The sequence below is a fragment of the Rhinichthys klamathensis genome, unplaced genomic scaffold (assembly GCF_029890125.1).
Source record: "Rhinichthys klamathensis goyatoka isolate OS25496 unplaced genomic scaffold, OSU_Roscu_1.1 h1tg000170l_1, whole genome shotgun sequence".
Taxonomy (NCBI): Eukaryota; Metazoa; Chordata; class Actinopteri; order Cypriniformes; family Leuciscidae; genus Rhinichthys; species Rhinichthys klamathensis.
In genome coordinates this window covers 639,140-664,766 of record NW_026606701.1, presented here as the reverse complement: position 1 = coordinate 664,766, position 25,627 = coordinate 639,140, and the positions used below count along the sequence as shown (strand labels likewise).

General features: G+C 38.7%; 1 protein-coding gene across 8 annotated transcripts in view; it reads right to left on the bottom strand.

Annotated features, from left to right (window-relative positions):
* fryl (furry homolog, like) overlaps window positions 1–25,627 on the bottom strand; it is a 144,129-nt gene that overhangs the window by 6,773 nt on the left and 111,729 nt on the right. For 7 of the 8 annotated variants that reach the window (XM_056259821.1, XM_056259815.1, XM_056259816.1 and 4 more), the window contains 20 exons: window positions 25,281–25,384; window positions 25,000–25,182; window positions 24,661–24,856; window positions 23,145–23,266; window positions 22,821–23,008; window positions 22,057–22,151; window positions 21,346–21,974; window positions 20,953–21,221; window positions 20,218–20,358; window positions 19,706–19,906; window positions 19,432–19,593; window positions 19,244–19,318; window positions 18,988–19,164; window positions 17,196–17,390; window positions 15,108–15,290; window positions 11,177–11,559; window positions 9,139–9,346; window positions 8,341–8,490; window positions 8,007–8,105; window positions 16–84 (listed from right to left, as the gene is read on the bottom strand). In XM_056259821.1, coding sequence (XP_056115796.1) covers window positions 16–84; window positions 8,007–8,105; window positions 8,341–8,490; window positions 9,139–9,346; window positions 11,177–11,559; window positions 15,108–15,290; window positions 17,196–17,390; window positions 18,988–19,164; window positions 19,244–19,318; window positions 19,432–19,593; window positions 19,706–19,906; window positions 20,218–20,358; window positions 20,953–21,221; window positions 21,346–21,974; window positions 22,057–22,151; window positions 22,821–23,008; window positions 23,145–23,266; window positions 24,661–24,856; window positions 25,000–25,182; window positions 25,281–25,384 — 3,829 coding nt within the window. The remainder of the gene's footprint in view (window positions 1–15; window positions 85–8,006; window positions 8,106–8,340; window positions 8,491–9,138; window positions 9,347–11,176; window positions 11,560–15,107; window positions 15,291–17,195; window positions 17,391–18,987; window positions 19,165–19,243; window positions 19,319–19,431; window positions 19,594–19,705; window positions 19,907–20,217; window positions 20,359–20,952; window positions 21,222–21,345; window positions 21,975–22,056; window positions 22,152–22,820; window positions 23,009–23,144; window positions 23,267–24,660; window positions 24,857–24,999; window positions 25,183–25,280; window positions 25,385–25,627) is intronic. The other variant, XM_056259817.1, reaches the window with a different exon arrangement.

Here is a 25,627-nt window from a genome sequence, read left to right as displayed (position 1 = left end):
GAGTTTTTTTCATACCTGAGCTTGAGTGTTGGGTCGCTGGTTACTGTCTTTATCACCGAAAGTCTTTCTGCAGTTATCCAACCACTGCAAGGAGGAGAAGAGATGAGTTACCTTGTTAACCAAGTGCAGGTGTAAATTTCTGATGTTATTGGTGAATGTGAGAGATGACAGATGACGTTTCTGTGAGTGCGAAACAGAAATGGAGAGAGAAACAACTAGTTTGTATGGGAGTGTGTGTGTGAGGTAAATTTAATAAGAGTGAACTACTTAGCAAATTAAAGAGGGTCTGTTTAAGCACAGAGGGGGTCGGGACATAATGCTAGAGGCAGTGCCAGTGTCTCATCCAATTACTGTCCCCTAGTCATCCACTATCCCATCTGGCCCCTCTGCTCCCCTTCCTGCAGCCTGTCCGCCCAGCTAAATGATTTAGGGGCTCCGTGAGGCTATTCTTAGTGACCGTGCACGAAGAGATGGGAGCTGACGGAAGCTAGCGCTGGCTAAATCAACTCACGTCCTGATATGATTTAGTAGCCAACAATAATTGCAAAGAGACGTCAAGGAGCATTTTATGATCCTGCACTGTCAGCTTATTCTCCACTGCTGTCTCTCCTCCATTGCATAACCCTTTAAAGATGGGTTTAAAGATGAAGCTTTGACGAACAAACTGCACAGAAAATGCCCAGGTTATTTATATACTTTCCAGCTGAAAATCAGTCCACCGCTTCTGTCTTAATTAGGGCTGGGTATCGTAACAAAATTTTCGATATCGATACCGATACCTTGACTTCGATGCCGATTCCTGAACGATACTTTTTTCTATACCAATTTTATGAAATCCGTTTTAACAATATTACATAATCTAAAAAAAAAAAAACTTTTATTTTTTCAGTTTGTTGACTTTTTTACACTCATATTTGAGTCTGTAAAAAAGCACCAATGTTAAAGTTTTATGTTTCCTAATCATTTAACAACATGTAGCCTATTCTTTACTTCAATGACCTCATTGTTTCTGCCTTAACTTAATCAATCACCTTTTATTTATATAGCACAATAAAAGCAACAGTAGTTGGCATTGTTTAACAATGAATGCATTGTTTAACAATGAAACTGAGTGAAAATGTATTGAAATGCATTACACATAGTCGCCTCTGATAACAGATCACTCTAAATTGTAATTTAGACACATGCATTTTCTTTAAAGCTGCTTTTAAACGATATGTACTACATATGTATTATAAAAATGCTATACAAATAAATGTGAATTTAATTAAATATAGGCTACTGGGGGCGGGGATAAATGCCTCGCGCTCAGCACGCATAAAGCGTGCCGCAAAGCACTGGCAAAAGAAAAAATGTGTCGGGGAAAAAATAGCAAGGAGATATTTTAATTGTTTATTAATAAACAAGTGTCTACTGAGTGTGTTGGCTGCAAAGATGAATATGGCGATGCTGACTCGACATTCCTGCAGTAGTGAACACGCGCGCGCGCTATATGGATTACATAATCAAACTATTTATTTCTAATTGTTTCGTTTAAAAGTAGACATATTTTGACCGTCTATAGGCCTATTTGTCACGTCTGTGAGGCAAGTATCCTATACGCCAAGTTTCGGTTCATTTGTGACGCGCTCCAGTTCTTGCAGTCGAAGACGGATAAACTTTCTACTCTTACGTGTATTCTGTGCGCTGTTAAGTGCCTTATCAGATTTATCGAGTTGCAGGTCTTGGCAGCAATTATCTTGTCGAAAATATTGCATCGCGTGCTTTTGGCATCGAGTCTGGTACATAGGTAGGTACACGTCTGATCTTTTCCACATATTTTCTATCTGGCCGGTAGGGACGCTCACACACACACACACACTACAGCCTCACGTGCGACGAGCCACATCTCTGGGCAACCGCGTAAACTGTTATACCGCCACAGCTGGATACGAACAGTAAGGATATGAAAGTGAGTAGAAGTGAGTAGTGAGTAGTGATATGAAACTGCCACAGTAAGGATATGAAAGTGAGTAGTTAACCCTCTGGGGTCTGAGGTGTTTTCAGGGTCCTTGAGATGTTTTGGTATGCTCTGACATTTCTGCTTTTTTCAGTTGCTTATAAACATATTAATGGCACAGGTGAAATTACACTCTATATAGCACACACAGGGCTACCATAATATGTGAACAACATGTTAATACATGTTTGTATTGTTGAGAGAATATTGTTTATGCGTGGTTATTGAAAAAACTAAAAAATAAAGTTTCTAATATAAGGCCACAAATAACATACTAAATATCTGTCCACAAGACTTTTGACTAGTGGATGTTGTCGCCTAGAGTTTTTGCTTCGAATTGATCTGAAAATCATTCTGCCTAATCATTCACATAAAACAATAGATTGTTTTAAATTGTGAAAAACATTTTTTTGTTTGCAAAGGCAATATGCGGATGGGCGGAACGGCCCAACCCCCTCATGAATAATTAGGCAGTTCTCACCTGAGCAGACTGCATACTAATGAGCCTCTCATTCAGTGGTGTCACACAAGAAAGAATGCAAGGACAATATATATATTTAAATAAATAAATAAATATGTATACACACACACACACACACACACACACACACACACACATATATATATATATATATATATATATATATATATACACACTACCGTTCAAAAGTTTGGTGTCAGTGAGAATTTTATTTTTATTTTTTGGAGGAAAGAAATCAATACTTTTATTTATCAAGGAATAATTAATTTGATCGAAAGTGACAGTAAAGACATTTATAATGTTACAAAAGATTCTAACCCTAACCCTATTAATCAAAGAATCCAAAAAAAAAAAAAAAAAACTGTACAACTGACAGACCAACAACTGTTTCAACATTGATAATAATAATAAATGTTTCTTGAGCATCAAATCCTCATATTATACTGATTTGTGAAGGATCATTTGACACTGAAGACACTGACACTGGTGATGCTGAAAATTCAGCTTTGATCACAGGAATAAATTACACTTTACTATATATTCACACAGAAAACAGCTGATTTACACTGGAATAATATTTAATACTATAACTGATTTTTGTTGTATTTTTAATCAAATAAGCGCAGCCATGGTTAGCAGAAGAGAATTCTTTTAAAAGTATTTAAAATCGTACCGACCCCAAACTTTTGAACGGTAGTGTGTATATATATACAAACAATCAAAATATAAATGAAAGCCAAAAGCACATTTTTAGTCACACCTTTTAGCCATCCACATACCATTTTTAGCCATCCACCGCGGTAAAAATAAACCAGTCGCATTTCAAAGTCGTTCGCGAAACGACCGCCAGGTGGCGCAAAGGGACATTTAGCAAAACGTAAGTGGGGCCAATGTCTGTAGCCTAAGGATGAAATACTACAAGTTATGGTAATTTCCAAATAAGCCTACAACAAACATTTATATAGCTTACTCCGTAATTGTTGGTCATACAGATAAGATATAATCTTTTAAAACTGCAAAAGGCTAAAGTATAGGCCTACACTCACAGGCTAAATGAAAAAATCGCTCATGTGAGAAACAGACGTTTGGGTATTTCTCAGTGAGAAAATTCATAGCCGAGCGGTAGAACTTAGGGTTCATCATCAAGATGACACGGGTTCAAATCCCGCACAAACAAGGTCTGCTGTATTTTTTATATTTATTTTGGTTTGTCTAGCTCTAAAACTCTGTTACACCATACAGTTTTTTTTTGCTTATATTTATAAAATACAATTATCATGCATTTCCATTTTACACTAAGGAAAAAAAATAGTATCCAACAGAACGACTTTGCATCTGTATAATAATAGGCTACCAATCGTAATTTCAAAAGCAGTTATGTAAAAAAATTAATTATATATAGCCTATATATATATATATATATACTATATATATATATATATTTTTTTTTCAGGGCTGCCAACTCTCACGCATTGAGCGTGAGAGTAGGCTACTCACGCAATTGACCCAAATCTCACGCTCTCACGCCACACCCCCGATTTCTCACGCTGAAGTGTCAACTCGGTCGGTCAAATTCCTAAAAGATATAGTTTATCTATAGATCTACCTGTTGAGCCACTCGTGATCGACTAGTTATACCGCAAATTAGTTAAAATATCCCGTAATCTATCTAGAGCGAGCGTGCATGCGAGACAGATATTGTGCTCCAAACCATGCGCGCGCATGGCAGAGAGGTCTGTTCCCTACAACCTAGAGTTTTTAAAAACATGGTTTTAAGTAAAGTGTGATTTGCCAGGGGGGACTAGGATTTCCTTCTGGTCTAAACATCCCTGCTTCTGCTGAATTATTTTAATCCCCCCCGTAATTTTTTGGTCATACAGATAAGAGTAGGCTTATATCGTTCAAAACTGTAAACTTGTATTCATATAGACTAACGACAAAAACAGTATAGGCCTACAGAGGATCTACTCAAACATGCAATGTAAGCGCTTCCCAATGAGAAAATGACAAGACAAGGGTGAAAATCTCGCTCTATGTAGGCTAAATCGCCCTGAATTAAAATGTAAAAACAAATCAAATAATGTATTTGTCGAAATGTTGCGATATTGTTTCATTTAAGTTCATAATTGTTCTATAAATGTTATTTAATTTAGCAGCATTACCACGAAGCACCGTGTTTCGATATTTATTTGAATAATACAAAATAAAATAAAAACTTAATTCACAAATTGCATGCCTTGTAAGGATCCAAAAATCCCTGTAGAATTTAATATTGAGTTGAACATTTTGTTCATGACAACAAATTAACATGCGTTTTTTCAGATTATATTTAGTTTTGCTTGGAAAAAGCTGGCCCAAACCAGTTTTATTTCATCAATTATTGGTAGTTTTATTTCATTAATATTTAGTAATAAACTTTTGTGACAGAAATATCACTAGGCTACATGTAACTTAAATCATTTAATTCCTTCATTATCAACACTGTCTAGAATAGCGATTTAAGTGTGAATTGCGACTTCTCTTTGTGTTAAGTCAGCCTCAGACTCCGATAGCCTGTGGGGGGGTTGGAGGGACAGTTGCTGGACAAAGGTGTTAATGTTCCTCTTTCATATGGAGAGTGTCGGATAGCCACCCAGGCAAAATTATTGTAAGGATAAATCTGTGTCCAAATGTAGACCCCATATCTTATTAAATTATAAATATTGTAGTTTATTTATTGTAGCCTAATTAAAGTTTTTTTCACACAAAATTTCAATTGAAGTTATTGTAAGGTGAATTCAACAAGGCATGCTGTGTCTTTGAAGCAACAATTAAAGGTTAAATAATTTTTTCGTGATTTGTATGGCTGACACGCAGCGACATATACAGTATTATCAGCTGTATGATGTGTTTTTACCCTGAAATGTTTAATTTCGAGAGAGAGACCCGCGCGCGCAGCGAGGGAGACTAAATAAACTTGTTAAAAAGAGATCCAGTGCGAGAGAGGCAAAGAGAAACGCATGTTTTTAATTTAATTATGTTTCTTTGGACAATTTTCGTTTTGTAGGCCTACTGTTTTAATTGTTTAATTTAGCTGTAATTTCTTTGGCAATACAAATTTAAAATGTCGCAAGAATAAGATTAGCCTAGTGTTTCTTATTTTGCATCGCAAAAGAAATAAACTCTAAACAAGATGCAACCCTGTTTTAAATTAAAAAATTTAAACCTTGAAATGTTCGAACTTGGTTTCAAACTTAAAGCTGCAGTCCGGCATTTTTCCTCTTTGTCGCCATCTCTGTTCGAAATCTGCAATTGCAGTCATTCGCGGAATTATCAACTTTACGTGGGTTGTAGTTCAACACCCTCGACACGGCACAGCGCGGATGAACACAGTGTTTGAGGAGAGTGTGCAGCTGTCAGTCACCGCGCCGATGTGGATATTGTCATTCAGAATCACAGATTATTCTTTTTGGAAGTATGACCAACATAAGAATTTTCACCAGGAAATGTCATCTGAACTAGTAAGAAACATTCACTTTTGTTCTGGTTCTGACATTGCAGTAAATCGCGCTGATTAAATCTAACAATTGCTTATAAGTTATCATTTCACGCAAAACCGTGCAAAGTAGCTATACTATGTTCTCTAATTGTTAATGTTAACAACGTCAGCAAGCATTGCGTGACTACATCATGTAATGTCCTTCCGATATTATCCTTGTTTTCGCATAGGCCGGTTGCAGTCTCTTTTTTTCTGTAGCCACTCCGAAGTCCGAACAAAGTCTTTTGCATTTTACAGCGGGTAAATCTGTTGTCACTGATGATGATCGTCGTTTGAACCTTTCTGGATCCGCCATCAAATTGATAAGTTTAATTATATCAAGTGCTGTGAGAAAAGGCTATAAGTCTCTACCTCCAACATCCTCACACGCAATATAGCTTATACTAGCCGAGACTCCTTCTTTATGTGTACAGATGTGACGTAATGACGCAAAGACATTTTGTCGTTTGTGCAGCGGCTGCGGTTCTACAGGAATGTAGCAAATTTATGTTGTAATGATAATCAAACAATACTCTTGACTTTAAATAAGTAAACAGATATAAACAGTTACCTATTTAAGCATCAAGGTGGGAAAATATAAACGTAGGACAACATCGGTTAACAACATGTATGCTACATTGAGATTCGATCTCGGGTCGAATGAAGCTCCTCGAAGCTCGTGTCGTTGCGTTGATCACTGAGCTATCGTCTGTACGCTGATAAAGTTGTAAAGCCTCATTCATGTAGCCTAAATGTTTTTATTGCAATGTTTTATGTTGAAATGTTTTCATTATTTATTCAATTACATTTCAGTAGCCTAATTTCAGTATTGTGATTATGAATTATTTTAACTACGTTTCACTTGTTGAATTCTTCTGCTACCAGCTTTCAATCGCTCTGAATCAGCGCGGTGCCGCAGCAGATTACGCATTAGAGAGAATAAACGAACACTTTTCAGAGTCTATGATTGTAGCGCCTCTTAGCGGTAAAAGGCAGCAAATACACCACACATTTTACCGCCGCGGTGGAACGGCTGATGTGGGCATTGTCATGGCTTGCCTCGACATTTGCGTTTGAATAGCGCGCGTCCTCCGTGGGCGTGTCAGATTAACGCGTAATGAAGTGTAATGAGCTGGGGAAAAAAATACTGACAGCACTCTCTTTTCATACAGATTGCATAAACTGAGAATATTTGTTTTTTATATAAATTACTTCATTTAAAAGAAGAGAATTTAAGCTTCATAAAGAAAAACCTCTCGTGCCTGTGTGACAAGTAATCGCGGAGTTACAGTTAATTTTAGGACGCGTTTCAGAATGGACTTCACTGACAGAGAGAACGCAGAACTCGCATCATGTTTGTTTTTCTTTATTTGGTGAAAAGCACAACACTTTGTATTTATTGTGAGTATCCACAAAAAAAATAGAAACTTAACAGGATCTAATGATGTACAACACTTATATGTAAGATCAAAATTAACCGAGTATTTTGAGTCTCTTTTACACTGATAAGAAAAAAAGCGAGACAATCGCGCCGGCGCGATAGCCGACCCCAGGGGGTTAATGTGAGATCCCTTTCAATATCAGTCTCTCAACGAGCGATTTGAGTGGAGCGCGAAGCAAACTGCGTTGAGCGCTGAGCGATAATGAGTGATGTGGCTTTGAGCGGCGGAGCGGAGGGGTGAACAGTTTCGTGAGCGAGGAGCTGAGATTCTCACCGCTCCACTCCGTTCAAATGCTCTGTGAATGGGACCCCATTATTTAATGGGGTTTTATCTTCCCGCCCTTACACAGATGCACACGCAATCAGAGAAGAGATGTAAGGGGAAATTAATGTTTTTAATTACGAGGGCACATGAATAATAAAAAAAAAAATTACGTGCACGAATAAATCATTCATTCATGCAATATTCAATAAAAATAAGATTGAGCATTTTGGTTTCATGGTGACTTTTAAAAAGCATTACACATGGTTTGTAGTTAAAGTGTCTGATATTGTTTAAGTTAGTCACCTGTTCGGCTGCTTCTCTCTTGCTGTTGTAAGTGTCCAGATGCTCTTGTAACTCCAACACACTGAACTTTAGTGTCTCCAAAAGCCCACAGGAGACCAGCTAAAACACACATACACACACACTTCACTAAATATAGCAATTATGTCACACTATCACACGTATAGATAAATGATTTGACATAAGCTTTGTGTAAACAGGCAAATGTAACTACCCCTAAATGCAATGACAATAAACTGTGATCTCCCACTGTCTTCAGGTATTTTAAGTATTATGAGCATTTTAAGTATTCAGGTGTGAGGTGGAGAGGAAGTGCACTCTAAATGCATAAACTCACAGTTTCAGCATCCAGCAGGACTGTAGGGCACTGGGAGCAGGAGGTCATGACCTCTAGAGAGCTAAGGAACTGGTTTCCCATTCGTTGGAGCCCCTCCCCAAGGAAGCGTACTGAGGCATGGGTAATAGAGTCAAATTTCCTCTGCATGTGCTAAAGAGACAGGAGAGAATCAACTCAACTCGAATCAGTCAAATAAGCTATTATGTAGGTTAACATTTTGGAAAGAAGTCTCTTATGCTCACCAAGACTGCACTTATTTGATTAAAAAAAATACAGTAAAAACAGTAATATTGTGAAATATTATTATTAATTTAAAATAACTGTTTTTCATTTTATGTATTTTAAAATGTAATTTATTCCTATTTTCAGCATCATTACTCCAGTCTTCAGTGTCACATGATTCTTCAGTAATCAGTTTAATATGCTGATTTGGTGCTCAATTAACATTTCTTATTATTACCAACAGTTGCTGCTCCTTAATATTTTTGTGGAAAATGTGATGCATTTATTTCAGGATTTTTTGATGAACAGAAAGTTCAGCATTTATATGAAATAGAAATCTTTTGTAACATTATAAATTTGATCAATTAAATTCATCCGTACAGAATAACAATATTAATTTCTTTTAAACGAAATCTTACAGAGATTTACAAGATTTTTGAACAGTAATGTATTTGCAGTTTAAACGAAATCTCACAGAGATTTACAAGATTTTTGAACGGTAATGTATTTGCAGAAAACGGTTATTAATATTCATGCAATGTGCAAGTACAAACTCACAAACACTCTTAATTTTACCTGGAAGAGTCGTGAGAACACATGGAAGGTATACACAGCACAAGACCCATCCGAGTCCGACAACATCTGGTTGACATGGCAACGCCAGGCGTCCTCCTCGTCATCATAGGCTACTGGTTGGAATGCTGCCAAAATAGCCGAGAGAAAGGGCGACGGAGGTGGCGAGGCCTGGAGTTCGGGAAAGCCGTCTGCATCACCCTCATCTTGACTGTAAACAAAGATGGAAACAACAAGACTCAAGACGCATGTAGCGACGTGAGCACCAACACAAAGAGTCAGATCATTCAGGAAGGAAAAACGTAAACAGAGACATGCTGTTCTTTCTCTTAAGCTCTCCCTCCTCTCTCTCTCTCTCACTGCAGATGTCCTGTGCTGCAGTGTTGTTACAGTCCAAATCTACTGCAGTTGCACAAAATCAACATAAGCACACACAGATAAACACACACTTACAGGACTGAAGGGCCGAATATCTTGATGAAGCATACAGAGTAGAAGAATTTGAGACCAGTGCTGCTGAAAGATGTGGAGGACATGGCCTTCATCTTCATCCTCACTCTCACTAACAGCTTTTATCCTTCCCTTCAATGTCTTCCTGCTCTGACGCTCTTTTTATCGCAGTTGCCTCTCTGAGCTCTTTACCTCACGTGTTAGCCTAAATTCTCCCGCTGCGTTTGTGACGTTCTCTGTTTTTCCCTCTCGATCCCTCCCCCACCCGATGCTGCACCGCACCAGAGCAGTTCCCATACGCGCGGAGTGGCGAATGCAGCCTCTTTTTCTACTAAATGGATCTCAGCAGCAGAAAGTTGCCAGGAAGAGTAAGGAAAGGCCCTCATCGCGCCGTGTATGCGCAAAAATCTAAGCCCCTTGTTGAATCACTGCCTATGTTTTTTTATTAATCAATCATGTAAGAGCCAGACACATCAGGGCTTAGAGGATGATCTATTGCACTGCAGAGGAAGTGTGTGTGTATATAAGAATGAATAAAGAGACTTTGTGGAGGCACTTTCTGATGTGCTTGGGTATAGACGGCTGACCTTCAAGAGCAATAATGTTGCCAAGTGTGAGATCACCACTCACAGAGTTAATAAAACTCATCCTTATTATTCACAGCACAACAGAAGCAACACTTAAATGGTATTAAATTGTACAGTGCTGAGCAAAAATAGACTCTGTTTGCACCTGGTATTAAGATCTCAGATGATCCGATCAAAAGTGGACAGCAATTAACAGTTGTAAACAGGGTTTAAAACATTTTGTGATCTGATCACTCAAAAACATGTTGCATTTGCAGTGTAAGCACTAATCCATCCTGATGCATCCCAGAAAATAATGGATTATGTTAAAGTGATGTCTGTTTATGCTAAAATTAAAACTTGGAAGTATATTTGGAAGCAATAGCATGCTGATAATTTCTATATAAACTACCGTTCAGTTTTGGGTTAGTCTGATTTTTCAGCTTTCCCATCACAGGAATAAAAGACATTTAATTAAATATACTATTTCACAATATGACTGTTTTTACTGTATTTTTTTAAACTCAAATAAATGCAGCCATGATGAGCATAAGTGACTTATTTCAAAAACATTTAAAAAAAATCGTAGACCCAAAACTTTTGAACAGCAGAGTACATAATTCGATTGCTAAAAAATGTGCTGGTCATTTCTGCCATTTTAATTCTACCACACTCTATAGCACTGTGAGTGGCCTAACTTAGACAGCATCCTAGGCGCCCTCCTGACCAAAGCAGTTACAAATTATAGGGAATAATTGCAGTTTGGTCAGCCTTTAACTATAGTGTACATTTCATAATTTATAATTTCATATGCTGCACTTCATGTGAGAAAAGCTAGTTGTGTTGCATGCAAGTGACTATTTGAAGAATCCTATAAAGAGCATTTCAGATCAGTTACTTTGAGGTTTCATTTTGGTTAGGATACTGGCGTTGAAGGTAGCTGTCTATGTAGGTGGTAGGGTTTTGGAACAAAGCCATGATTGACTTTCAACCCCTTGAATGATTACCACAGAAATCAAACCAACCTGGACATGCCAAAAAAATCTGCCTCCTCTTCTTCGCATCTATCATCTAGCTCTTTCAAAGCCAATGTCACATCCTCGTCACATACTGAATCGGGGGCCGAGTCCAGAGCCAGGGGCAGAACCGTCTCCTCCTCACACATGGAGTCCAAGGCTGAGTCTATGATGGGGTGCGGCAGCACCGGCTCATCATCGAAAAGGGATCCAGGCGGGCTGTCAATGGCCGGTGGAGGAGGGGGGGCTGGATCCAGGTCGTCGGTGGGGTCCTGGGAGTCGGGTAAGTCACATATTTCAGAGCGGTCTGATGGTAGAGGAGGGGCACTGCCAAACCCCGTATCCTCACTGACACTGCTACTTAATTCATCCGCTGCAGTTACACTGGCATCCTGTAAATGTGAACATGGACAATAAAGGGCAGTCAGGAAATGCGGCAAAAGGGGCACCGTTTTTTTGGAGGGCAATAAATAGGCATAAATATTTTTTGTGAGTGCTTTATACTCTAATAATACAAAAATCTGTATTATTAGTGCATATTATTGAAGCTACTTTGCTTTAAATTTGTGTGGATTAAGCACTTACATAGCAGACCTACTGCCATATTACAACACTCCAGAGCTGTGGCTATTTATTTTTACTGTGCTGTAAAAACATTCAGGCCAGGTGGGCAGCATGAACAATAAACTTAGAGTGAATGTCACCAAGGGACCCTTAAGCAACGGCACTCACAAAATGGCCTTGGTATACGCTCTCGGTACTTCTATTAGGAGAGGGGAAAAAATCAATAATGGTACGGGCTAATCTTTCACCATTGACTTATGATGCAAATGTGACCTGCAGAGGAATAAACCTGTGACATCAGAGGATCTATATTAAATGGACCACTGTGTTTCCATTCATAAATCACATGAAGCACCGAGCTAAATAGCAGCTAACTATAAAATCTATCAAACATCTTCACCCATAATATGTCTGACGAACAGGACTCCACAGATACTTACATCAGTGAATGACTAATTCTGTCTTCTACTTCATGAGAACACAAAAATAAAAGTTATATAAGATATTCATCCATCCATTCTTCAAACCACTTGTCCTCTATAGGGAGACGGGTATACAAGATATTACACAATGCAATTAAATGCATATTTATTTTACATAAAATGTACTAAATTAATAAATACGAGAATAAATCGATATGCATGTGCCTTTTTTGCCTATTACTCGAAGAAAGACAAAAGCTATAATACTTTTATCATATACCGTTTAGTTTCTTTGTTTAACATTTCCCTCTAAATATTTATTTCTATCTAATAATGTATTAGAATTGTTAAACAAAGATAATAAACTAATGAATATGGGAAATGGGAGCTCCCTTGCTCTCGGAGCTGTCAAAATAAAGGTCCTACTTCTGACACTAAGCTGCCAAACTTATATGCCAATAATTTAAAAAGAAATTATTGGAGATACATCTTCGTTCACAACTTAAAACTGATTGCTGAAGGTTCAAACTCTTGAAGATCACACAATAAATGCAATGGGTGACAAACTCACATGAGCTCAATTTCACATAAAACCTGTAAACTACAAATCTTTGAAATGCATGATGGACAATTGGTCATTAAGATAAATTCCAGCAAACAACATGAATGATGGTAAAACATCTCTGGGAACAAACTGTTCCATCTCAGACTCATGTTTTATTCAAACCTACTTTAAGGAGACAACTAAGAAAGAAAAAAAACCCCATCTAATTGAACGAACTTGAGTTTCTCTTTTTCCTTCTCCTCCTCCTTTCTATTTATGAGTCTAATGCATTAACAGAAGAAGGGAGGGTGGCGTGGAGCCAAAGTAGAGGCGGTATTAGAGAAAGCTTTTAGGCATTCTTGGCTCTGGTGGCCACGCATATGAGTAAGACTATCGATGGTTTTATCTGGACTCATTACGCTAAGAGCTGGAGAATGACAGGCGAGATGCCCTTGAGCTGATATTGAGGTATGACTGGACTGGACTCAACTGGTCTTAGCTGGACTAAGTATTGATCAAAAGTTGTTTGTTCATTCATTAACATCAAAATAAGGGGTATTATGCTATGAATTGTGACTGAACTGAAAATCATCTTAACAGTGGGAACATCCTAAAGTTATTTTTTTTTACAGGGTAGAAATGTGTCATTTAAACATCAACCAAATAAACTGTAATAAAAAATAATGCAGATATCAGCAGTTAGTTAAGTTACAGTGTTAGTAACACGGCTGGCTAAAGCCTGTTAGTGGTCTTTAATGTTCTCTCAGTCGGGCTGTGCATCCTTTTTTACTTGATTACTACTGGATGGCTGCTCTTTACCCAAAAACTAACATTCATCACTTAGTCACCCTTATGTCTTTCCAAAAGGTATAACAATGAAACACAAAATGTACTTTGAAGAATCTTCACACTGCTCTTTCCACACAATGAAAGCATATAGTGACCAGGGGTTGATAAGTTACACAAAGAACACAAAAGAGCTCCATAAAAGTTGTCCAAACCATTCGTGCAATATATTCAAAGTCTTCTGAAGTCATACGATAGCTTTGTGTGAGGAACAGATTGATGTTGTCATTATTCACGGAAAGTCTTCCCCTCTGCTGTAGCTCTCAAATATCATTCCAGTGTTGTTGTTAGTGTCGTTTTTGGTAGTTGAAATAAAACTAAAATAAAATATAGATTTAAAATATAGAACTAAAAAAAAAAAAACTTAAATGAGAAATTCAAAAATGTATAAATGAGAGATGTTGCAGCTAACCATTGAACTAAGTTGAAGTACTAACATTACTAAACCAAAACTGAAATAAAAATGAAAGCTATATAGAAATATAAAAATATATATAAAAAAAATGATTTAAATTTTTTTTTTCTTATTGTATTGCTTCAGAAGATTTGAAATATTTCGTGAAATACTTTTTTTTGGTAGTTTTGGAGCTTGACAGCATGCGGTTACCGGTACTATTCTTTCATTGTATGGAGAAAAAAAGAAAAGAACATTCTTCAAAAAAAAAAAAAAAACATTTGTGTCCCACTGATCAACAACATGAGGGTGAGTAAATGATAACAATGTCTGGGTGAATTATTACTTTAACAGTGATTTAAAAAGGACAATATCAACATACATGAGTTTCTGCTCATTTTCTACACTGTGTGCTTAACCTCATCCCTAGCTGTATTTACAGGCACTCCCCACGCTTCTGGAAGTTGTTGCAGATGCTATCTGGAGTACAATTGATGGTTGGCAAATAGATAAGCAATGTTTAAACGGATAATTTGGTATCTATGACTATAATCAGTCCATGTAAAACAGTCAAGGATTATGCAATACAAATGGCCAAATGAAGAAAATGCACCTAAAACTCATGTTTGTGGATACTGCCTTTTAAACCCCCGTAGACTGGTGGTAAAATTTTCCATAATACTTACGATAAGGCTTCAGGTCCTTGGATAGCAGCAAGTGGTCATCATCAGAACCTAAAGCGTGTTAACGTCTGTGTTTTTCAACCTTTCTGGGACCAAATTTGATGTAGTTCTAGCACAGCAGGCCTGAGGTGTATTTTTGTCCCTGATGATAATCTCTTCCCCAATCACACATCAAGCAAGCAAGCAGGCCCCACCCTCATAGCAGTCAATCATTATCTAATGTCAATGATGGCAAGTGTCCCATGAAGCAACCCAGTGTGAGGAAAAGAGAATGTGCCAGCATTTTGGCAAAGGAAACAGACAGTGCCTAGTGTTCAAAACCCTGGAAACACTCTAGCAGCAAAAGCTTGACATTGACACCATTGGATGATAGGGGGAATTTGATAGACAAGAAAACAGCAGCAGTTAACTCCACAAGAGAGCAAAAAGCGAATGGCTAAATAGCACCCGTGCACCACAATTTATTGAGATTCCTGATTGATCCCACCTCAGGCAGCTGGCTGCTATTGCTGTCAGAGTGGGCGGTCTCATGGGTGGGGCTGTCTGGGCGGGGTAGCGGTAGGCTGGGTGTGGCCTCTTCAGTCAGGACACTACTGGAGGACTCTTGCGACTGCTGGAGCGAGTCCAAGTGATTGGATATGGCATCATCCGTCGCAGAATCACTATTAAGCTGTGTAAAAAAGGAAAATTTATCAATATTTAGTTAAAAATGTAGTATAGCATAGCATTTGCTGTAGAAGTCTCTGCACTACACTAAGTGTTATGTTGCATGGTGTACGTAATGGATTAATGAAAAGTAGTTCCTGAGTTCTGCACTTTTTCATATCATGACATCATGCGGCATGCCAGACAAAATGATGTGAACCTGGCAAGACCAATTGACCATATGCACGGTTACTTCCTGATTTCCGGTGAACTGTTAGCTGTCATTCTGTACTGGCTGTACATCGATACAAAACTATCAATGGTTGACTTTTTAATTTTTTAATTTATATTTTAATGCAGTTATCACACTTACCTAATTTGCCAATAAACCAGTTTTATTGATTGCATTAAAGATGAAGTTAATGGGAACGTTAAGAAACACGATGTCTGTAATTGGACACGCACATGGAACATTTTTCCAGCCCTTTAAATGTTATTATTTATGTGATGACCAAAAGCATTATTTGTTCATCCTTCTGAGATTGTCCCCATTTGTAAAACCAAACGTTTCAAGATGTAGGAAATACAACATTTGATAGATACAACATTGAAAATACCGACAAACCAACTGGTGACATTTCATCTGAAGTTTTCCAGCTGGCTTATATTATTGCGGAAGTTCTTAAAAACGTTCCGTGCATATGGTCAATTGCATTCAAGTCTTATTCAAACAGTGTAGGAGGAAAAGGACAAAAACAGGAAAAGAAAGATAACTTTCACTCAGCAGCGTTTAAAGGATCAGTTTTCTTTAGCTCCGTTTAGTAGCTCATGCCCCATAGCAAGCGAAAGGGTGCAATAATAATAAATTAGTAGAGGTTTGAAATATAAAATATTATTAAGCTTGGATCTAAACATTCATGCAGAAAAACTATATGAAGCAGTTTAAGTAATAAGAGGGCCCACAAGGAATATGCAAAAAAAATTTGGTGCATTTTCTGCACATTTTTGTGGAAATTTAAACATGTTAAAATGTGTTAAATTAAAGGCCGGAATACACCACAACACATACCCAGATTTTTGCACCGATTTACAGACCAGTTGATGCTAGTTGATGAAAGTCATAGGCAGTCTACAGATTTTGGGCATTCGGAGTTGACAGACATCACAGAAAATCACTTTATGATGAATACGGACTCTGACTTTTTTAGCTTCAGACTATGAATCCATCCAGTCCGAGGTTTTTAAACACGTTGATATTTTAAGCAGATTTAAGAACATATATTGTTTTCATTTGTCATGTGTCTCCTAGCAACAAGGCACATGTTTCTGTGATTTTGTGTCAGATTAAAAAATGTGTCCAGTTCATTTCAGACTTAATTAGAGACTTAAATATCTTCTTGTCTTTAGCTGAAAGTATAATCAAATAATTTATAAACACGCAAGACGACATGCAACCGTATGAAAGACAGATGTCTAAATTTTGTGCAAATCTGGAAAAAATTATGTGTGGGCATTAAAATGAAATCATGCTATTTAAACAATTATGCCAAAGTTAGTATAAGAATGCAAGACAACTAAACCCATGTATTAAAAGATTCTCTGACTGGCTAATAGATCACTAAAAAAGACAGAAAAAAAGGTTCCCATCACCTTTCTTACCCTAATCAAATAAAAAGAGGGATTCAAAATAGAAGTAAGGGTCAGAGAAGGGCTTTGAAATGCTAAAAAAAATCAATAGTTGGCTTGGCTGGGCGGTAGGGAGAAGTGCATAGGGCACTTATCTAAATACACCGGAAGTGCGGGCTATGCAGAAAGCAAGCGTCTAACCCCGCCTAGGTGGGCCGCGGCAGCGTCTAAGCCCAATTTGGCGCACAGACACACCATGCCGGTGCCCCCTATGTGGAGGGGGCCCAGAGGAGAAGGGACTTACGAGGTTGGAGCGGGTGAGAATCTGGCTAGCGCTCAGTACCTCCTCCTCAGATGACTCATCGGTGTCCTCCGGCTGGATGAGACTGGGCGTGCTGCCGGAATACTGGCAGTCCTGCAGAGACGGAGTGTCACCTTTGTCAATGCTATCCAGAGAGCGACGCCGCACACCCCAGTTGAAATTGTCCATGCTCTCCCCCTGCAGGTGGAAAAGGAGAAAGCCAATAAGAGGAACGCAGATCAACTTTAAACTGGACACTATGTGAATTATACAGAAGGAAAAGGTTAAGAAATTAAATGAATACACTATACAAAAGCCGACAATATGCACAACACAACCACAGAGCACAGTCAGGGAACACTGAGAACTCAACAATGACCATTTAAAATATGCTTCATATTCTACTTTAAATTAAAATTATTTAAAGGGCAACTCCGGCGCAAAATGGACCTTTGGTCTAATAACACATTGGTACCGAGTCGACCGTTCTCTGGGATTTGTTTTCATGATAATCGAATGTAAAGAGTTTTATCTCTAAAAACTGTTTAGCTTATAACGCTAGTATATAGGGCATAGAATAAGTAAAAATAAATCGCTAGTTAATATCACTAACAAGGCTCAAAATAGCCCCACACTAACACGGTAGCATAATGAGGGTTCCTACATGCAAACCGAAGCATTGAGAACTTTGTAAGTGTACAGACAGTTTAATAAGAAGATACTTTATAAAGACAATACACTTTGCGTATACAGGCAGGATCCATCTTGGAAAACAGTCTCGACCAGTCGAACCACGAACGCCGTGCTGAGTGAGCTGAACTGTGACTTGGAATCTCATATGAAAGTATGGGACCCCTTTTTCCCTTGTAGTTAGTCACCCATATATTTTAATAAACCGATATAATTCATGCATTTCCATGTAATTAGATTTCACAAACGTACAGTAATTCCGATCGACCAGCTCACTCAGCACGGCGTTCGTGGTTCGACTGGTCGAGACTGTTTTCCAAGATGGATCCTGCCTGTATACGTGAAGTGTATTGTCTTTATAAAGTATCTTCTTATTAAACTGTCTGTACACTTACAAAGTTCTCAATGCTTCGGTTTGCATGTAGGGAGCCTCATTATGCTACCGTGTTAGTGTGGGGCTATTTTGAGCCTTGTTAATGGTATCAACTAGCGATTTATTTTTACTTATTCTATGCCCTATATACTAGCGTTATAAGCTAAACAGGTTTTAGAGATAAAACTCTTTACATTCGATTATCATGAAAACAAGAGAACGGTCGACTCGGTACCAATGTGTTATTAGACCAAAGGTTTATTTTGCGCCGGAGTTGTCCTTTAATTTGCACCATCCATGTACTTGCGACAACCATTAGCTACAATTCTAAAAACAAATCCACTTGATTGGCTAGCAGGAAATGGCATTTGATTTTGTGCAATTTCTGAATGGGTGCAAATTTTCAAATGAATAATGACACCAAACAATTAAAATAGATTAAAACACAAACTTTTCCCTGAACACTGCTTAAAACTTACCTGAAGCTCCTGGACGCAAAAGAGGAAAAAAGATAATAAGAGTGTTAGGGAGAGTTAAGACACTGAGATAATGTGGAGGTGCACAAACGGAGACAGGTGATGTCAAAGAAATACACACACTGACTCTTTCTTTGTTTACTTTTGTTAAAGGTTAATCATGTATCAGTTCTGAGATGTTTGAAATAAAACACTTTGAGGATTGATTGCTAACGATAAAAATATGAGGCAGCATGCCCAGAGCATTTGGGCTCACCTCTCCATCCTCCAACTCAACATCCAGGAAGTCAAAGTCCTTGAAGACACCAAACTGCTGTTCACTTCCACAATCTTCTGCTTGGACTTCCTCCTCCCGTGTCACTTCCTCTACAGTGGGGATCAGACTAGTCTGCTGGTCACCTGCATCCAAATCCTCATTTGAAGAGAACACCACCTACAGAAAAGAGGTTTTATTAGCCATTGCTAAAATTATGCAGCCTAATAACATTCTGAATATGAGAAGAAAAACGTACAGATGGGTTTTTAGGCAGGCCGGACTCTGGGCCACATAGAGACAGGACATTCATCAGTTTCTCCCGAGTTCTCCTCTAAAAGCAGATAACAACATTACAATTAAAATTAGAATTAAAATGAAAAATATCATTCAAAGCTCTAGTTGGTTAATTAAGATTCGACAGGTTTTCATAACAGTTGACACTACCTGTGAGAGCTGTGGTCTCTTCCAGCTGACTGGCACCAGCCCATTTGAATTGGAGCCAGAGGAAGTAGAGGAGGTGCTTCTTGTCACGGCAATTATCTGTGGTTTTCCATTACGCCCCACTGCACTTCGCTGGTCTCCATACTTATGACCTATGATAGGTGTCTGTGGGTCAAAGGTTAAAAAAATACTGTCAAAAAAGATAATATGATGAGGTAACTACAATAGACATACACTGACAAACAAACAAAATAAAATAAAATGGCAGGCCAAGCACCTCTGAGATGTCAAAGTGGAAGTCCAATGTTTTTCCTGGCAGCTCTTTAGACGAGTTGTTGAATATGCGAGTGAAAGCGATCTCCGGGGAGCCGGTCGACTCCGTGCTGTAGGAGCGCTGCACCTCATCAGGAACCACCAGACTCGCTGAGCGGGACACCACCAACTTCAGAATGTTTTGGGCCTCCTTCCAGTACGGGCTCTGTGGCAACGCACAGACACAACAAAACTCTTGAGCCATTTTTTTTTACAATAGCCATTTAACCTCGAGGGACTCGCAAGATAAAAAGCTTCAATAAAGACCACAGAGTAGGAAAGCAATGACGCAGCTTATAGTTACTCAAAAGGCCTCCAAAAGCAAACAGCCCCCGGGCCATTCATACAGACAAATACACACTCTACAGCAAAGTCCACTCTCCAGTACCGTGAAATGGGACAGGCATACTAAAATAAACCTCTGGAGGGACTGATGTTCTAACTGTTAACAACAGAAAGAGTAAATTGTACACACACCTGTACATATTTGCCAATAATCTTCATGATTTCCAGGTTGAACTGTTTGACAGGAGCAGCAGACAGGTCAATGTGACTCAGTAGACTGTAGATGATCTGTAGTAAAGACTGCTGCATGCTGTTTAGTCCTTTCTCCAATAACTAAAACAGAAGAGGTAAAAGGTCAAGAGATTATATACATATACTTGAGCACAAAGTTACATGACAGCACAGTTCAGCTTTGAAAAATGTGTCTTGATGAATCATCATTCTGTTACATCAGTCTCTTTAAGTGTGCAAATACTGTTGATAAATACATAAATAATAATAATAATATATAACACATAATATAAACACATTTTATATACATAGACACTGCCATTTAAAAGTTTGGGGTCAGCAAGATTTTTGGGGGGGAAGAAATTAATAATTATATTCAGCAAGGGTGCATTAAACTGATAAAAAATTACAGTAAATATATATATATATATATTTTTTTTTTTTTACAAAATATTTCTATCAAATAAACACCTTTTTTTTTAACTTTCTATTCATCAAAGAATCCTGAAAAAATCCACCACAGTTTCAACTAATTTTACATAAAGCAGCACAAGTGTTTTTAACATTGGCTGCGTTTTTAACAGGGAGGCAGATATATTGCTGTTTGAAAAAGAGGATTAGATACTTAAAACTGTAAACACTTCAACAATATCCCAACTTAGTTCCAACTGTATGACTCAATCAAACTCATCTCACCTCAGCTAGGTATGTGACCAGGTTGAAGGTTATTTCAGAGAAGGAGTCGTGCAAGTAGCGACACACCACGTTGATCCAGTTGGTGCTGTCTCGTGAGTAGCTGTGCGTTGAGTACAGGCTCATCATGTGAGCCAGGTTGGCCAGTGTGGCTGACTTTTCCTCAACGCACACTTTGGCGATCCGATCAGCAGTCTCTTTACAGAACCCTGTGGGGTTGTCAAAGTGCTGGACCAGGTGCGGCAGAAGGCACAGGATATTCAGAGGAAAACCTAACAGGAAATAAGTTAAGACAATAAATACATGGATCCACACTCTCATTCATTTTTAAGACCCAGGTATGAAAATTCATAACAAAATCTCAGATTTTAAAATGTTCCGAAACCATGGGCGCACCTGCTAGCTGTGAGGGGTCTATGAGTGTGTGTCGGGAAACAGTGATGAGTTTACTGAGGAGGTGAATTGTGAGCTCTTGCGTTGCAGCTGAAGTGAAACCCTTCAGAAAGAGAGTCAGCAGGCCGGGGAAGTTATACCACTTTAGTTTGGCCTGCACTCTCTCCAGCTTCTCCCTGCTGTCCACCTTCTCCAGGGGCATCTGGGCCAGCAGTCGGTTCAGCAGCCTGAGTGCCAGCAAGTACTCAAACTCATAATCGGACTCTAGTAGCGACGTAGCAATCCAGAAGACCGTCGCCATCAGATTGGTGGGGTCCATCGGTGGCACCACCTCACCAGATCCTCCTCCATTTCCACCTCCTCCATCGCCACGGCCACCACCCTCTCGTAATGATGATAAGCTCCGAGTGCGGGCAAGGTTGCCGTGGCTGCCGCCCAAGCGGTCGGCTACATCAAGGGTATTGCTGCGGTGACGGTCTCCAAGACGCTCACCCATCAGACTGGCACGGAGGGAGTTGCTGCGAGTGTGGCTGTAATGGACATGCAAGAAACTTCCACTGCCGAGATTCAGCTGACCGGTACTTTTCCTGTTACTGGCAAACTTGGTGCCCTGCAGAGGATCATGGGAGGCCCTACAAGAGATGGAGACAGCATTTTTAGTAATGTGCTGTATACGATGGAAATAATATTTTATCGTAGCAGAGCATGTCTTACTGTGAGAGTGCAGTAAGCAGGTCATAGCTCTTCATCGTTTCAGCCAGAGTGTCTATACCAGCCTCAAGTGTCAACAGCAACTCAATAACAAAACCCTGCGGGAGACAGATGAAACATTTGATTATGACTGTTCAGGGATCAACACTTAAAGGCCCACTGAAGTGCCTTGAAACGTACTGCATTATTCAATGTGTTGATGTAATTTCCTCTGACATTTCCAACCTTCAATTTTGATTTCATGGGGACTTTAAGGCGGGCTGGGAACAGTGTGAGAGTGTTTCGGGTCAGTTGACACGAATGCTACATGTATGATCAGGCCAACATAAACACTGATTTAATAATCTAATTGGCTAACATAGATAAGGTTTTGTTGAAATTCAATTTTAAATTTGTTTACTCTTTTCTGACAAAAAAAAAAAAACAGTAAAATTTTCTTTTTTTTACTAAACCGTTCTCTTCATAAAAAAATATATATTATATTTAAATAATTGTTTTTTATTTAAATATAAATATATTTATTTAATACAGAGCTTAATACAAATCTTTTGCTGACAAAAATATCAGATTTTTCTTTATTTAATATATATTTAAATATACATAAATATAAAGAGAAAGTTTAATAGAAAATAAAAAACTTTCTCTGACACTAAAATCACTACTTATTGTAGTAGTAGGGCCAATGAAAATCTGACGTACTGGCCCTGATCAGGTCAGCAGACAAAAAAAAAAAAAAAAAACTGGAACAGTGGGACACTTCTATATACCTGAGCCTCTTCCCCTGGATCTCCCACAGTTTCTACCAGACGAGACAGCACATCTGACAACGTGGAGGCTGTGAGTGGCTGTTTTAGCGCTCTGAAGATTTGGAAGGAGCGACCGGCATAGTGCCGTGATGAGCAGGACAAAGCGGTCTGCAAAGCAACTTCACTCAGCTCCTGCTCTAACTGATAACCTAATCAAACATACATCACAAAAATCAATCAAAGACTAAACAATTCGATTCACTTCAGGTAAAAAAATATGTATTCCTCCATATGGAAGTTGGTCCACTACATAATGCAGTGAAATTAGCATATGCCATGTCTTACCGGACGGTGTCTGTTTGAAGACGTTGACAACATGACGAAGGAATACACTAAGCTGATCAGCACTCTTGATGTTGGGATTTTTAGGAGAGACGTCTTCATGGTTCCACAGCGGACCACGCTTCCTATGGGCCAACCAATCAGAAGAACAGAATTAGAGGAAGTGACACGGCAGAAAATATCTAACATAGAACAAAGGCAAAGCAGGCTCACACAACTCCCAGTAAACAAACAAACTGTATGTATAAAAACACTCTGAATCAAACGTTCACACAGAAACGAGACTGAGCACACACACACGCATGCAAGGCAACAATACCCTCTCCTGTTAGACATGGCTGCAGGCAGAGGAAAAAATACAATAACTTAAACACAAAATAAATACTCATTCAATATGTATCCACGGAAACTTACCAGGAACAACATTAATATTTGGTAACAAAATTGAAGAAACGCTTTGTTATTTTATCCACCCTTCCCATCTTAATAATATGCAGAGACAACTATGAGGAAAGTCATTTTACAAAAAAACGTGCTCTATCATGAACCCCAGCTGGACTTGCAGTTCTCCTTTAACTTCAACAGGGTCAACAGTTCTGAAAAGGGATGTGTGATATGGCCAAAAATATCATTACAATATTTTTTTCATAACATTTGATATCAATATTTATCAAGATACTCAATATATGATATTCATTTCATATCAACAAATGCATTCTATATGTTTGTTAGAACTCAAGAATGAATGTAAACATAACTTATTTGAGTTAAGTAAACTCCAAAGGGTAAGCTGTACCTCTTAATTTAGGGCCCAATGAAATATATATTATTTTTTCCAAAATAAAATTACCTACCTAAATTCTGTGTTTCCTGTTTGTTGTCTGTGTTTTCTGTATTCTGTGTTTTACGGTTTAATACAAATTAATCCTCAAAAATAGTGTCTATTAAAATGAATTAATAAAACTTGAACACATTTTTGGAAAGCTTTGAGTTCCAGTGTATTTTGGATGATAACTTTTATCAAATGAAATTGTGTGAGAGTAGATCCGGAGATTAAATTCATGTGGATTTTCTCATATAGTGAGAAGGGAGATGCTAAAAACACCATTAGCATCACGTAGCATTTGCAGTAGACGAAACTGTGCTGCTCACACACGTGAGATTTAACTACATGCGTCAAAAATTACTCGCATTACACAAAATGTTTAATACTGACATCATGGATTTATTTTGTTCGATAAATACTGATACCAATATATTGCCCAGCCCTAGTTCTAAAGCAACCTGGAGTAAAATATCTCCTGATGCGCACAACAATGGCAGTTCCCAATATGCTACATCACCCCATTCTTTCTTTGCCAGAACCACTCAGCACATACAAAACTCTCAAGCGAGGTTTGATCAAGCAGGATTGCAGCATGTTATTGGTGGAAGTGTTTGGTGTATTCAGTACTCTGATAATGAAATTGCAAAGCTGAGAGGATGAATTTGACATAGTGTCGTGCAGTGACCCCCTCACCTTGAGCTGATGAACTCAATGAGGTTTTTGACCTTCTCGTCCTGCTCTGCAGATAGGTCCACCTCATTAAGAAGAGTAGGGGGGAGGTGAGGCAGGACTGTGCTGCCCAGACTGATACTAGAGGATGTGGAACTGGAGCTCAGGCCAGAGTCTGTCATTGGAGATGGCTGGTAGTCTGGCATCAGCTCTGTGACACCTGGGAGACAAATCAATTCACAATTATTTTATTATTAGTATAAAAACACTGGGACATGGCTAATATTTTAATTGGTTATTATAATAATAATTAATCATCATCGATTAGGAAGAAATGTCTATGTAACATTAGCTTTAAAGTACCTGTGAGGTTGAACTCCTGAAGAGCAGGTTTGACTGTCAGAACTCTGGGCTCGTTCAGCTCGCGGTTGCGGAGCAATACAGATGCCAGTGACTGGACACTGCTGTTGGTGCCCTGGACCACCAGCAGGTGGAGCAGTAAACGCTTGCAGTGCTCATAGACCTCTGGGTGCTGATGGTCAAAACCTACACACACAAATAAACACAGAGCATTACAGGACATACAATGTGGCACTTTCCAGGGTTAATGATTTAAATAAACTGTAGAGCTGTGTATGTGTTACCTATAAAGATGGCATGCAGCAGCAGGTGAAGGTACGCGCTCCATTCCACTTTGACCCCGTGGTCTACAATGAGGTCGGTCAGCAAGATCACAGCAATGTTACACCTATAAAGAAATGACAGTGTGTTGTCAGTGGTCAAAGGTCAAGGAGAAAAACGTACTCGGTTACTTACGTAACCTCGGTTCCTTGAGATACGGGAACGAGTACTGCGTCACTAGACGCTGTTATGGGGAAAACTCCTTCTCAGAATTCTGAAGCCTTTTTAATCACGCAGTGAAACTGCACGACCATTGGTTCGTGTAGAGTAATAAAATGAACCAATGGCGAGGCAGCGGAGCTGCACGAGC